This window comes from Macaca fascicularis, chromosome X (assembly GCF_037993035.2).
Source record: "Macaca fascicularis isolate 582-1 chromosome X, T2T-MFA8v1.1".
NCBI classification, from domain to species: Eukaryota; Metazoa; Chordata; class Mammalia; order Primates; family Cercopithecidae; genus Macaca; species Macaca fascicularis.
In genome coordinates, this window is record NC_088395.1 from 155,675,795 (window position 1) to 155,689,146 (window position 13,352).

Below are 13,352 nucleotides of genomic sequence, written 5' to 3' on the forward strand. Positions count from 1 at the left end.
TTCCAAGACATTCTCCAGGCTCACCCTGCCTGTATCCATCCCCACAACTCAGAGCTCTGAGAGGAGAGTCCTCCGCCTGGACACTGTGGATGCCCCCACTTTGCTTGTCCTCAACCTTTCAGGTGCATGTTTCTAAGGAGGGCTGAAGCCACATTGCAAATTCTTCTGCCACAGCTTAGACATGCAGGGCAGCCCTCTACATGGCTATTTGAAACACAGTCTTGCCCACACAGTTGTTTTCACGGTTTGAAACAGCCTGCAGTTACCTATTTAGTAGCTGCAAATCTCTCTTGAACCTATGATCGTTCCCATTTTCTTTTCTGTATTACCTTCCAGAAAGCAGCCAGAAGAGGAATTATGTCCCCAGGACATGAGTATATGCTGAATCATGGCTCAGAACTTGTTGATTGCATGGACATCAACTCCTCAGATGTCTCAGGCCTTCCTTTCTTCTTTGTCAGCCACTGCACTCCTCTTTTTCACACACTCAGGCATCTGCCACACCAGGTGCCCTTCACCCTGCTTGGTTCAGGGTTTACTGGGTGCCAGGCAGCTGCTGTGCTAAGTGCTCTGCTGGTCTGTGTCATTTTCTGTGTGCAAGCCTCCCTTGGGTGGTTGGTAGGAATGAGCCCATCTCTGTAATGAGCTAACCTTTGCAATGGTGGGATTGAGCCATGACCCTGGTTCCACAGTGAGGAAGCAGAGGACCAGAAATAGGCCCACAAGGTCAGACCCTCGGACCTGCAACCTCACTCATTTAGAATGGGCATTCTAATGATCTGTGCAGAGGAGTTTGCCTTTCTACACAGAAAAGTGCTGAAGAAAGCAGAAACAGCAAGCAAAGAGCAGATTGCTCATTTCCAAGTTCCTTTCCATTTAGGGTTCAAGCAGAGCGCATCTCTTGATTATGCTGAGTCATATTGATTGGCATCTTCTGAAATTTTTTAACTGGCCCCCGTGAAAGTTCAGTTTCATTTCATGACACTTAGCATGAGTGACCCCATTCTGGTTTTATGATCTTCCGGGGCCTAGTTCAGGAAGCTAGCCTGGCACAATGGCCTCCCATTAATTTTGTTTCACAGTCTCCTTTCCTTTGGGTCATGACCAAATCGTAGGACATGAATGCTACAGTTAGTCACCATCAGTTTTGGGTTTATGGAGTTAACATGCCATTCATATGTTACAGTGTCCTTGTTACCATGTGTTTCTTGGAGCTTTCATCATTCCAGCTGCAGACAGACCATATGGCATTCAGCAGATGGCTGCATGGAGATTAATAAGCCTTTTTGAGAGGATGCAGTGAACCAGGGGGACTACTCTTATGACTGTCAGGAGGATAATACCCATAGTTTGGAGTATGCCCTTGTAATGGGAATGGCAGAGCGGAGGTTGCTGCCTAGGAAGTTGAAGTAGAACAGTACACTCAACTGGCTCAAGCCTGTGGGCAGAGTTAAAAATTTAGAGGCATCTCTCCCCGCTTTTCCTTCAAAATCCTTTTCTTTGAAAGGACCATTCAGACTTTTGACTGTGAACCTACCTGACCCATTCCCTATTCCTGTATATTTATATGTTCTCTCTCTCTCTCTCTCTCTCCTCTCTCTCTCTCTACCTGCCTGATTATTTGGCTCTTCGTTCCTGCCTCACATGATCAGGGAATGGAGAACTGTCCTCCCAACTCTTTGAACTCTCTCTTCCCAGGATCAGTAAGTAACAAGTCTTTGAATTTATTTTGTGTTGTGGAGGTGATTTGAAGTTGTGCCTTTCACCTGAACATCAAATGGCAACCAAGGTCAGACTTTATCTGGGATGCTGGGGGATGGAGAGAATTTCAAACTCCAAGCGCCGGAATGGTGGTCACAGGCAGGCATAAGCTGGACACAGATCAGACAAGAAGCACAAGGACATCTGCCAGAGTAAACAAGTTTCCCATATGAGGGGCCACGTGATCACTGGTCGGTTGGACAACTGGATATTAGGCTGTCTGCCAGGCACAAGAATTACCCTATGGAAAGCATGCTGGAAAAACTTGCCATCAGCTCCCCTCCATTTCCAGTTAGGTCAGCCTTTCCAGATACTCTGGTACTAGAATCTCAGGTTGGCTGGGGGCTCTGAAAACAGCCCCTTAGGCAGGCTTCCCATGAGCTAAACCAACTGAAATTGAACAGACCAAAGAATGAGCCAGATGAGGAATCTACCCATTCTAACTAACCAGCCTGTTTGTCTTATTCATCCACATACAACAGAAAGTGTCAGCAGCTGCACAGAGTCCTCCCCGTGGCTGCATGGATGCTGTCTTGAGGCTGGCGGTGACATGGTATTTAACTTGTTTCATGACCAGCTGATCCTAATACAGATATCTTATTTTTAGGTGGTGAGTGCTCCAATCGCTCCTGAGTGCCCAAACTGGAGCCACCAGTCAGTCCTGGCTATGACTCTGAGCTTCTCTTGACTAACGTAACCAGTGAATCTCTCCTACCGAAGCATACAAGCAAAAGAAACTGGAGAACCCAGATCCCTGCAAATTTCCCAAAACCAGAGTCACACACTGCCTGTGATCATCTGCTCCCTCCATCAGTTACCTTTAAAACTACACGTCTTGTCAGTGACTTGTCAGCCCCCACAAACCCCCAGGTCATGTTCTCTCTCACAGGACGAATGAATCCTGGAATCAAGAGCCAAAAGGATCAGGGGAATCAATGCAAAAATGTGACCCGAGAGGAACTGACAACCTTGTGCCTCCGTGAGGGTAAGAGGGGCCTCCGAAGCTGTCAGCGGCATCTCCCCTGCATTTGTCAAGGGGTCTCCAGGGACATCAGCTGTGTCTTTTGGGTCCCCCAAAACCACCAGAATCTGCCAAGAAAATAATAACAGCAAATATGATTTAAAGATCAAACTGGCTTTTATTGGCGATGCTAGAATTGAGCAACACTACATTCTGTAAAATAAAATGAGTGTTACAATGAACCAAGCAGTCGAGGTTGGCTTTGTAGGCAGAACAGTGCTAAAGAAAGCAGAAACCAAAAAAAAAAAAAAAAAAAAAAAGAAAGAAAGAAAAGGAAAGAAAAAGAAAACAGATTCAGCATTTCAAAGTTCCTTTCCTTCTAAGATTAGAGCAGAAGGGTCTTCCTTATTTCGCTGGCTCAGGTTAATTGGAAGATTCTAAGTTTTGTTTTGTTTTTTCTTTTCTTTTCTTTTCTTTTTAATTGGCCCATTGGAAAGTTCAGGATGATTATGTGGCACTCAGCACAAGTGACCCCATTCTGGTCGGGTGTGATCAGCTGGGGCTTAGGGCAGGAGGCTAGTCCACAGCAGTGGCCTCCCCTGAATGGTGTTTCACACAGGCCCGTCAGTTAATCAGCCTTTCTAAAGGAGACAGTGCTGGCTTTGCTTAACACTGAGCTTTCCTCCCTTGCTCTAGACAGGGATACTTGGATGCTTGTGATTTCCACTGGTTTTCTTTTCTACAGAATCTTAAAAGCCTTTTGTAGGAAACTTTGTCTGTGAGGAATTATAGTATTAACATTATTCGCAATCCATCTATATCTAGTGCTTGGATTTGCTTTCACGCTTTTTCTCTCTAACTCTGCGTGTGTGTTTGTGTTAAGTTTTTCAAGTATGGGTAACAGAAAGCGTTTCTGAAGGTGATAATTCTTGCCTCCTGGGATCCCTGGAGGAAGGAAGTCCACATGGAAAAAGAGAGACGGTCTCCAGGTGGAGATACATCTTCAGAGACTTTAAAAACAGCTTTCAGCTTGTGTTCTATAAATGAACCAAAGATGACCTGTGTGTGTAGCCCCTAGGCTGGAGGAAGGCCTTGCTTATTGTTTAGATGTGGGATGTGGCTGGCAAAGGGCCTTGCAGCAGCATCTCAGCTGTCGTGCAGCATTGCTCATGTTTCTCTGTGTTTTCCTTCACAAGACTGAGACCTGTTGGCTCAGAAGCCCATCAGCACAAAACTGAATTTTTCACACATTTGATTGTTTGAAACGTGGCACTGCCAAGCAGATCGTTAGGCATTCAGAGCCTTGCTGGCTTCCATACCCTGCTAGTCCTCACCTAACATCTGCTAACCATAGGTAAGATAGAATCTTATGGTTACGAGACTCCCAAGCCACTTTGCCCAGCTGCTGAGCAATATCACCTATACCCATAAGGTCCTTCTCCAATTCCCATCTGCACCATCAGTTCTCCTGCCTTCCTCCCGTTCTGATGGTGACCCTGGAAACACAGACTCTGGACAGTCTGTCCCCTCCCTGCATTCCCTGTCCAAGCACCACCCAAAAAAGCTGCTTGTGTGGTATTGCCTCTGGTGATCCTATCATTTTCCTTGATCAACCCCCAGTCCCAAACAGTGTGAAATGAGCTCTTCTGAACTGGGACGTCAGCCACGTATAAGCCGATGACTGTTGGAGCTAAGGTGCATGATTTGAGGTGCACGTTTGGACTGTAAGACTGGCAAGGCCTAAAGGCCATAGGAAAGCATACCATGCAGGTGTCTCCCTGCCTCACTGTTGTCTGGCCTTGCAGCATGCTGGCTATCCTGCTGCTACAGAATCCCTTCCCCCCACTACCGACTGTTTTGGAATTGCAAATTCACAAATCTCAATAGGCTGGCCTTGACTCTAAGCTAAAACCAAAGGATCTGCTCTGGGCGGTTTCAGACTCACCACAGGCTGTGCCAAGCAGAAAGCAGGCATAGCTCAACGCAACAAAGGCATCTTTGACTCTGGAACCCTGGTAGGCTTTAAACACCTGTTAGTGAGGTTCAAAACTGTCACCACACAACACAGATGCAGCCCTGGACCTCGCACATCTCTTGCAGATGCCCATGATGAAGGGCCTGTTCTCCGGTGGGGCCAACTGGAGTGAAGCTGCTCATGGGCACTGTATTTCTGATGCAGACAGGTTGCACTTCTAACTGGTGAGATGTCTGCTGAAAGTTGCATGTTGTGGGATGGCACCCCCCACCCACTGTGATTTCTCCACCCACTCGTGACAGATCAGTCTGAGATCTTCTCTCTAGCATGTCCACTGCCAGTCACTTGTGTCCCAGGACGCACGTCAGTTGCAATTTTAGGTAGTGGACAGACAGCCTAACTCTGCTTCCTCTCCTTCCTCCTGGTCCACACGCCAGGCAGTAGGATTATCAAATGCAGCTGAGCCCAGGAAGTGATGGATTTTTTTTTCTTTTTATCGTTGTTGTTCTACACTGTTTACTGCATAAATGAGCGGGATGAAAAGGGTTATGCAAACTCATTTTGGAATCTTCTGGAAACACAGGACTTTTTCCTGACTGCTTCCTAAACATGACGGGTCTTTCTATTCACATCTTGTTTTATGACAGTGTTCTTCTGTGAAAATGTTTTTGTCCCCATGCCACATAGCCCTGCCAGGTGAGAAGGCCTCGGGCAGGGTAGGGGATGATTGAAGCAATGTAAAGCTTTTATTATTGAGTGGGCCATGCTGACTTAGTAAGGATGGAGGAAAAACACAACATCTGGGGAGGTGTGAGGAGGGCATTGTGATCTTGGTGTTGCAGAACTGTTCCCGGAAGCTTTCTTCTCTTGCTGAAGGAAAACTCGCCATGCTGCCTTTGCAAGCAGCTGCAATTTCTGTGACTCCAAACTCACGGCTGCACCCATGACAACATCTGACCTTGCTGACTAGGGGACAGAGGGAGAGGCCCCGGCTCCTCTATGTTGCCCGCGGAGTACCTCCAGATGCCCTCCCTACCAGTCATGGAAAAGCCAAATTGTCTGCAAGTGAAACCAGGGGCTGAACTGGATTATGTGTCCTGTGTACTGGATACCCTTGTAGCTGGCAGGGGGTGCCATGGTGGGATGTCACAGTGAGGCCTCGATATTCTGTGCTTCCTGACTGAGTTCGGCCATCTTGGGGTGCCCAAATTATGGTACAGTGTGTGTTTGCAGGGGGACCACATGTGCCCTTGGGGTTGTAAGTCCCATGTGTGCCCTGCCTTTGTGACACGGCCTCAGCCCTGGATGACTTTCAGGTCAGGTCACAATAGTCCAGAGCTGTGTCCTGTCTGAACTCATGCCCCAATTGATTGGATTGGTCAAGTATAAAGAAAACATTAATACTGAAATTTAAGAGGGGAGCCACGTGGCTGTCTAAGATGCACCTCTGTGGTTAATGGGGTTTGTGTTAACTGGTTCAGTCCAGGACCCCTAATGGCATAAGTGACATCAATATGCAGCTCAGTTTCTCCCTGCTGTGTCAGGTCCTACTGATAATTTCCTGTAAAGACGCCTTGTCCAGAAGGGTGCATGGTTTAGAAAAGGAGCACTGGGCAAAGAAACCAGAAGTTGTAGTAAGGTCAGTATAGTGGAGAAATGCCTGTGCTATTTTTCCCTCTTGTATCTCCAAGCATGGACTCAAAGGCAGCCTAAATTTGAGAATTACACAAGGATAGGAAAAGCTGTATATATGAAGGTCTCTCTGTATGGTTCAAGAGCTAGGAAGGCAGGCCCGTAGGGGACACGGATAATGAGGGAAAAAAACCTTTTGATCCTGCTGGACCTGCCTCCACACCAGCCCCAGTCCTGAATCTGTAACCTGCGGTGGCAGCATCAACCACAGCTGGGCAGGCATCTAAAACCCTCAAATAGGTGATTCCTGCTCTCTGACAAGAAATTTCAACCAAAAAGTATGGGGAGAGTTGGGGGGTAAGAAATGAAAAGCACTTGTGCAGGTCATGGCACAGTGGCAGAGGCCAATGAAAAGACAGGCCTACTCATAGGTGTGTAGAACGCTTCCTCTCCCCCATACCTTTCCACGATGTCAGTAGGCTCCTGTGTAATAGCAGGGGAACAGTACTGAAACAAGTGCACATCGCAAACTTCATTTAAGAAGAGTCCCATGCCAGGCACAATGGCTCCCACCTGTAATCACAGCATTTTTGGTTGACAAGGCGGGAGGGTAACTTGAGGCCAGGAGTTTGAGACCAGCCGAGGCAACACAGAGTGACACTGTGTCTAAAAGAAACAAACAAAATAGAAGAAGAAAAAGTCTCTAGGGAAATCCAAGACAGGAGGTAAGAACAAAACAAGGACACCTGAGTAAAGTTTAACCTCTGACACATATAGCTCCAGCAAACAGTAAACAGTCTACAGCATAGTCAGATAAAAATAAACTCTCATCTGAAAGGCCCTTTCTCTTCCATTCCATTTACCCAGGACATTACTACTGGCTTTCATCAAAAAATGTTACAAGGCATAGTGAAGGGGGAAAAAAAAATCACAGTTTGAAGAGTAAATATCAGGTACAGACGCAGGTATGGCAGAGATGTTGGAATTGCCGGATTGAGAATTCATACCACTATGATGAATAGGCTAAGGGCTCTAACGGAAAAAGTGAACAACATGCAAGAACAGGTGGGTAATATAAGTAGGGAGATGGAAACTCTTTAAGAAGAATCACAAGAAAACACTAAAAATCTAAAACACTGTAAATAGGCAATAAAAGAAAACAGACAAATTAGATTTCATGAAAATTAAGAACTTTTGTGCATCAAAAAGCACTATGAACAGAGTCAAAATGCAAGTCAAAGACTGTGAGAAAATATCTGTAAATCATATATCTGATAAGGGATATATACCCAGGATGTATAGAGAACTCCTGAAACACGACAAAACAACAACAACAACAAAAAAATCAAAAATGGGTAAAATATTTGAATAGACATTTCTCCTAAAAATATATGCAAGTGACTGATGGGCACCAGAAAAGATACCCAACACCACTAATCATTAGGGAAATAGGAATCAAAGGCACAATGAGCCACCTCCTCCCACTCACTAGGATGGCTACTGTTAAATAAAGCAACAAGGAACCAGGAAATAACAAGTTGGCAAGGATGTGGTGTTATTGGAATCTCTGTGTTGGTTGGAATGTAAAATGTTACAAAATTGCTGTGGGTAGCAGTATGTGATTCCTCACAAAATTCCAAATAGAGTTACCATATTATCTAGCGATTCCCCTTATAAGTGTATACCCGGAATAATTAAAAGCAGAGTCTCAAACAGATGGTTGTAGATCCATATACATGTAGCAGCAATGTTCACCATAGCTAAACTGTGAAAGCAGCCTAAGTGTCCCTTGACACATAATTGGATTCGGAAAATGCAATATACATGCAATGGAAAATTATTCAGCATTCAAAAGGAAGGAAATTCTGGCATAAGGTACAGCGTGACTGAACCTGAGGACATTATGCTAAGTGAAATAAGTCAGGCATGAAAAGACAGTACCATAGGATATCATTTACACACGGTACATAGAGTGGTCAAATTCATAGAGACAGGAAATAGAAAGCTAGCTATCAGATGAGAGGGAGGAAAAATGGGGAGTTATTTTTAACGGGTATAGTGTTTCATTTTTGTCAGAGGAAAAGAGTTCTTCAGATGAGACATGGCGATGGTTGAATAAGGGTATGAATGTATTAAGACCCCTGAACTGTGCACTTCCCATGGTTAGGAAGGTTTATGTGATATGTGTTGTATCGTGATAAAAATAATTTATTAGGAAAAATAAAACAACCCCCACTGTAACAGAAATGAAGGATATCTTTGATTAATTCACGAATAGGCAGGACATGGCTGAGGTAACAAGCACCAAGCCTGAAGAAATGTCAATCGAAAATCCAAACCTGAAATGCAAAGAGAGAAAAAAGGAAGGAAAAAACAGAACAGAATGTTCAAGAAGTGTGAGACAGTTACAAAAGGCACCACTGTGCATAACTGAAATACCATGCTCAGAAGGTGAGAAAGAAACAAAGGAAATATTTGAAGTGGTAATGGCTGAGAATTCCCCCAATTAATGACAGACATGAAACTGCAGATTCAGGAAGCTCATGCAACAGGAAACAGGATAAATACTAAGAAGTATACATCTATGTATATCATATTCAAACTGCAGAAAATCAAAGAGAAAAAAGTCCTGAGAGAAGCTGGAGGAAAAACAAGTGTGAAAGAAATCCATATTACGTTTCTCTGTTTATCCTCCCAACACTTGGCCGCCTAGCCTGACTCCTGAAAGGGAAATGCACAGCAATGTGAGGACACCAAAGACTTACCTTCTAGCTAGAGGATCAGAGGAAGTCCCCAGGGACCCAGTGAACTTGGGAAAAACCACTGAGAATAGCAAGTGTAAGCAAGAGAACACATTAAATTGAGCAGAAATTCCTGGGCCCAACCTAAGGTGCTCATGCAGAAATCTTCATAGTTACTAAGGACTGGAGAAATGAACTAGTGGTAGATCATCACCCAGTTCTCAGCCATTATTCAGGATGACTCAGAAATACTATGGATGCAAATATCACAGCACCACCAACATCCGAATATGTCTTTTTTCAAGCACACCTGGAAGACTCGCCAGGCAGATTGTCTCTTGGGTCATAAAATAAACTTTTTTTTTTTTCTTAAGACAGAGTCTGGCTCTGTTGCCCAGGCTGGAGTACAGTAGTGAGATCTCATCTTACTACAGCCTCTGCCTCCTGGGTTCAAGGGATTTTCCTGCCTCAGCCACCCGAGTATGTAATACCATTTGACCCTAGACTCTAGAACTCTGGGATTTAGTAAATGTTGTTGTTCTCCAAGACTTACCAGAGAATATACAGCTCAACAGGACATGGGATAATCAGCCCAAACAGGAAGTTTTGTCAATGAAATTAAGTACTTCCTCTTTGCGAATGTACTTCAAAATTTGGGTGTTCTGGAGTCTTGCGCAGCTGAATGCAGCTCAGAGCTCCTAGAATCTGAATCCAGAATCAACTCCTTTCCTCTCTGCCACCTGCTTTTTGATCCAAGACACTGTTTTCACTTATTTTGTTAACACTCAAAATCTAACCTTTGCTTACAATTGGTCAAATCCCACCTGAGATAACTTGATTAGAATGCCTTTTAAATACAATCAACTCTGGCTCTCCCAGACAGGCAGAAAAGCACCTGGCCAGTGACTTCTGGGCTTCCCTTCCCGGGAGATTCACCCTCATCTTGCGGGAAACCCTTGCAGATGATAGGTATCCATCACCTAGCCCCTGCACTGTGTTCAACCGCACCGAGACGAGAGCGCTGGACAATTTCCTTCTATTCCTGTCCCAGGTGGAGACTCTTCTCTGTTCATCCACTATCCAAAAGGAACTGCTGAGCAGTTCTCCATTCCAGGCCTTTCTCTCATCCTCTGAGAATCTAGCTCTGGCACCATCCAGCTTCAATAGAATTACCTCCCCCAGAAGGAATTGCAGTTTCCCAAAGCCCGAAAGACCCTGGCTCAGGGCATATACACTCGACTGCTGTCACCTAGAGCCCCAAACCCTCACCCATGTTTTATTTTCCTCTAGTTCTTAGAGGACATGGCACCATCTTAATTTTAGGATTGTGGCTCCTAGACTTCACCACCCTATGGGGAAGGGGTGGGTCTGGCTTACCTAGCCTCTCTACTACTAACCCAGGGTTTTCCGAACAACAGATGCTCAGTCCATGTTTGAAGAAAAAATGAGCCAGTGAATAGGAAAGATTATTCTTTCAATTTTTATTTCTCTTACATTCTCAAAGAAGCCAAGCAAATCCAGGTATACATGTATATATTTTAATTTTACAGGGGAGAGAAAGAGGTATAAGGCAAGAATTAACTACATTTTCATTTCATTATTTCTTTATGAGCTCTATTTTGCTGCTAAGTTCAAGTTTCTAAAAAAATTATTAATTCCTCTGCTACGTTATCTTGCCCCAATTCAGAAAATAACAGGGATTTCCCCATGTGAATCAAAAGCAAGAGTCTTACTCCCAAATAACATAAACAGCAATAAGTGTGACTACTGTCATTCATTAACCTCGATGGTGAAGTTCATTAAACTGACCATTAAAAGAACATTTGAACAATTCCAAAGGGAGCAAAGATAAATCTCCAAATCACCGAATAGATAAGGAACCCAGAGAAAACATACAGTGTGTTCACTTCCACCCACTGCCACTGAGAACGCTGATTGCTCTCTTCAAATACAGAGTGAAGAATGGGCCTCATGTCGCATGGGGCAGGGCAGCTGCTGGATGGGGCCCTGACCCCACAAACATTGGCCCTGGCTGCAGCTGGTGCTCAGACTCCCTCTTGTTCCCCCCCAAAAGCCTCTTCATAAAGGGATGGGTAGCAGATGGGCTCTCTTGCATTGACCATGACCAAATAATTTATGACCTTCTCATAGTTGGTTTCAGCATGGGCCTTTGAACCCCACAGGAACTCATAGTGCGCAGGATCACTGCCGGGCACCTGCCGGTACTCCAGGTAGTTTTCCTGCACCCAATCTTGGGTGAGCAGCTTCCTGGGCTCCCCATAGAAAACGTGCTCCATCCCAACATACACCCCCATCACACTCAACGCTTCCCAGATAACCTCTTCGGGGGCGCAGTTGTCTTTGGTTAAGATCACACCCAGGATAATGATCAGGAGGGCAGCCTTGGGCATACTATGATCATTACCCAGCATGCTATCGCATGAGAGGCCAAGAGCAGTGACAAGGATGTAGGAGGGGCCGGCGGGGTCCACCTCCTTCACCTCGGTGCCAAAGATCAGCTGCATGAACTCGGAGGCTTTGCCGAAGATTACAGGAAAGTAGTGCTTGTAATTTTTGATGACACTCTCCAGCATTTCTGCCTTTGTGACCGGCTTCTTGACTCGATATTTGTGGAGCAGGAAACGAACCAACTCAGCCACCTTCAATTTCAGTGCTTCTTGGAACATGAACTCCAGGTGAGCTAGGTCGACCGAGGTGCTTGGCCCTTCATCTTCTTGACTGCTGGAGCCCTCATCGAATTGGCTCCATAAAGTGTAGTAGACGGAAGTGGAGGAGGAAGAGCCTCCCTGAGGACTCTGGGGAGGACTTGATGACCCAGCAGCAGACACCTCCTCCTCCTCATCAGAGGAGGAGGAAGCCTCCTGCTCCTCGCCTGTGGGATCCTGTGCACCCATCAGGCCCAAGTCCTCTCTTTGGGCTTCAGGGTCTTCATCAGGCTTGCAGTGCGGACTCCTCTGCTCAAGAGACATGATGACTCTGGTCAGGGCAGCAGTCGGGAGCGTGGGCAGGAGCTGGGTGATGGAGACCCACAGGCCTGGGGAGAGAGGGAGTGTGTGAGAAACTTCAGCTGAGAACCAAACCTTGGAGGTTCTAACAAAGGCTGACTTACAGGTCTTCTTCAGTGCTGCTCGGGGGCCTCTTGGGGCTCCTGTCCTCCTGGTCAGCCTGTCCTCTGAGAACCTGAAGGAGGAAGTGAGAGGGCTACTCAGCGTGCAGCTGGCCTGCAGAGATCAAGGCTCTATGAGTGACAGTAGGGTGGATGGGGTCAGGTGCTCTGGGTTCACATGTGTGCTGGGGCAGGTGGGGCCCTTGGTGCACATTCAGGGCGAACACTTCACCTTCACTGCTGACACTGCCTGGGCCTCTACTGCTCTGTGACCTGAGGACACTGTCTCAGACCAAGGCCTGCCTGCTTCCTGGAACTCCTGGAAGAGGAATCGAGGGGCCCTTAGGCAGCAGACTGCAGGCAGAGCCCCGGTCCCTCAGTGCCGTCAAGAGGGCGGGCTGGACACTCTGAGTTCTACACTTTTGGGGTGGATGGTCCCCTCTGCGCTCATTCAGGGCCTTCACCTTTCTCCTGGCAGGGACTGGACTCCACTCCTCTACGTGCCTGGGAATCTCTCAGATCAAGAGCTCACATCCCTGACATGGAACAGGACATGTCCCAACCAACATCTGGACACACCTGCCCAGGGTTTCCCCGGAAGTACAGTAAGAGATGTCCAAATTCAATGGGGTTCATGTGTCCTGGGATGAGGATACTGCCTGGTCCTCATCTTGATGCCTGCAGGGTCTGGAACCCTCCCTCTGTTGACCTGAGGCCCTATCTCCATGAGACACCTCAAGAGGAAGTGAGGGGAGTCCGTCCACCCAGTGGCTTCCCTCAGCTGACAGAAGGGGCAGGGTCGGGCTAGGTCCTCTGTGTTTGGTGATTAGGGTCCTCTGTGTTTGGTGAGTGGGGTCCTCTGTGTTTGGTGAGTGGGGTCCTCTCAGTCTGTACCTTGACTCCTGGCAGGGCCTGGGACCCTCCCTCTGCTGATGTGTGCAGCCCCCTCAGACCAAGGCCAGCCCTCCCTGACACCAGGATGGACGAGGGACCTCAGCAGACAGCCCTGCCCAGGTTCTCTGGGGTGACAGTAGGGGCAGGGCAAACTCTCTTGATTTGAGAGTTTCTCTGGCCTGGTGGTACCCTCAATCCTCCCTTAGGTTCCTCACCTGGACTGCTGGCCAATCCTGGGACCACTGTGTCTGTCGAAGAAAG

The 13,352-nt window shown here is 46.6% G+C and overlaps 1 protein-coding gene across 1 annotated transcript; it reads right to left on the reverse strand.

Moving 5' to 3' along the window:
• Positions 1-10,547: 10,547 nt before the first annotated feature.
• LOC123571149 (melanoma-associated antigen 9) lies at positions 10,548-12,546 on the reverse strand. Its single transcript, XM_045383814.2, has 3 exons — positions 12,430-12,546; positions 12,201-12,271; positions 10,548-12,125 (listed from the first exon to the last, which is right to left on the reverse strand). Exon 3 carries the CDS (start codon positions 12,058-12,060, stop codon positions 11,116-11,118), a length of 945 nt encoding a protein of 314 aa, XP_045239749.1. The 5' UTR covers positions 12,061-12,125; positions 12,201-12,271; positions 12,430-12,546; the 3' UTR covers positions 10,548-11,115.
• Positions 12,547-13,352: the final 806 nt, after the last annotated feature.

Excerpts from the sequence above, each read along its gene's own strand:
- LOC123571149 (XM_045383814.2), bottom strand. The coding sequence starts at position 12,060 with ATGTCTCTTGAGCAGAGGAGTCCGCACTGCAAGCCTGATGAAGACCCT.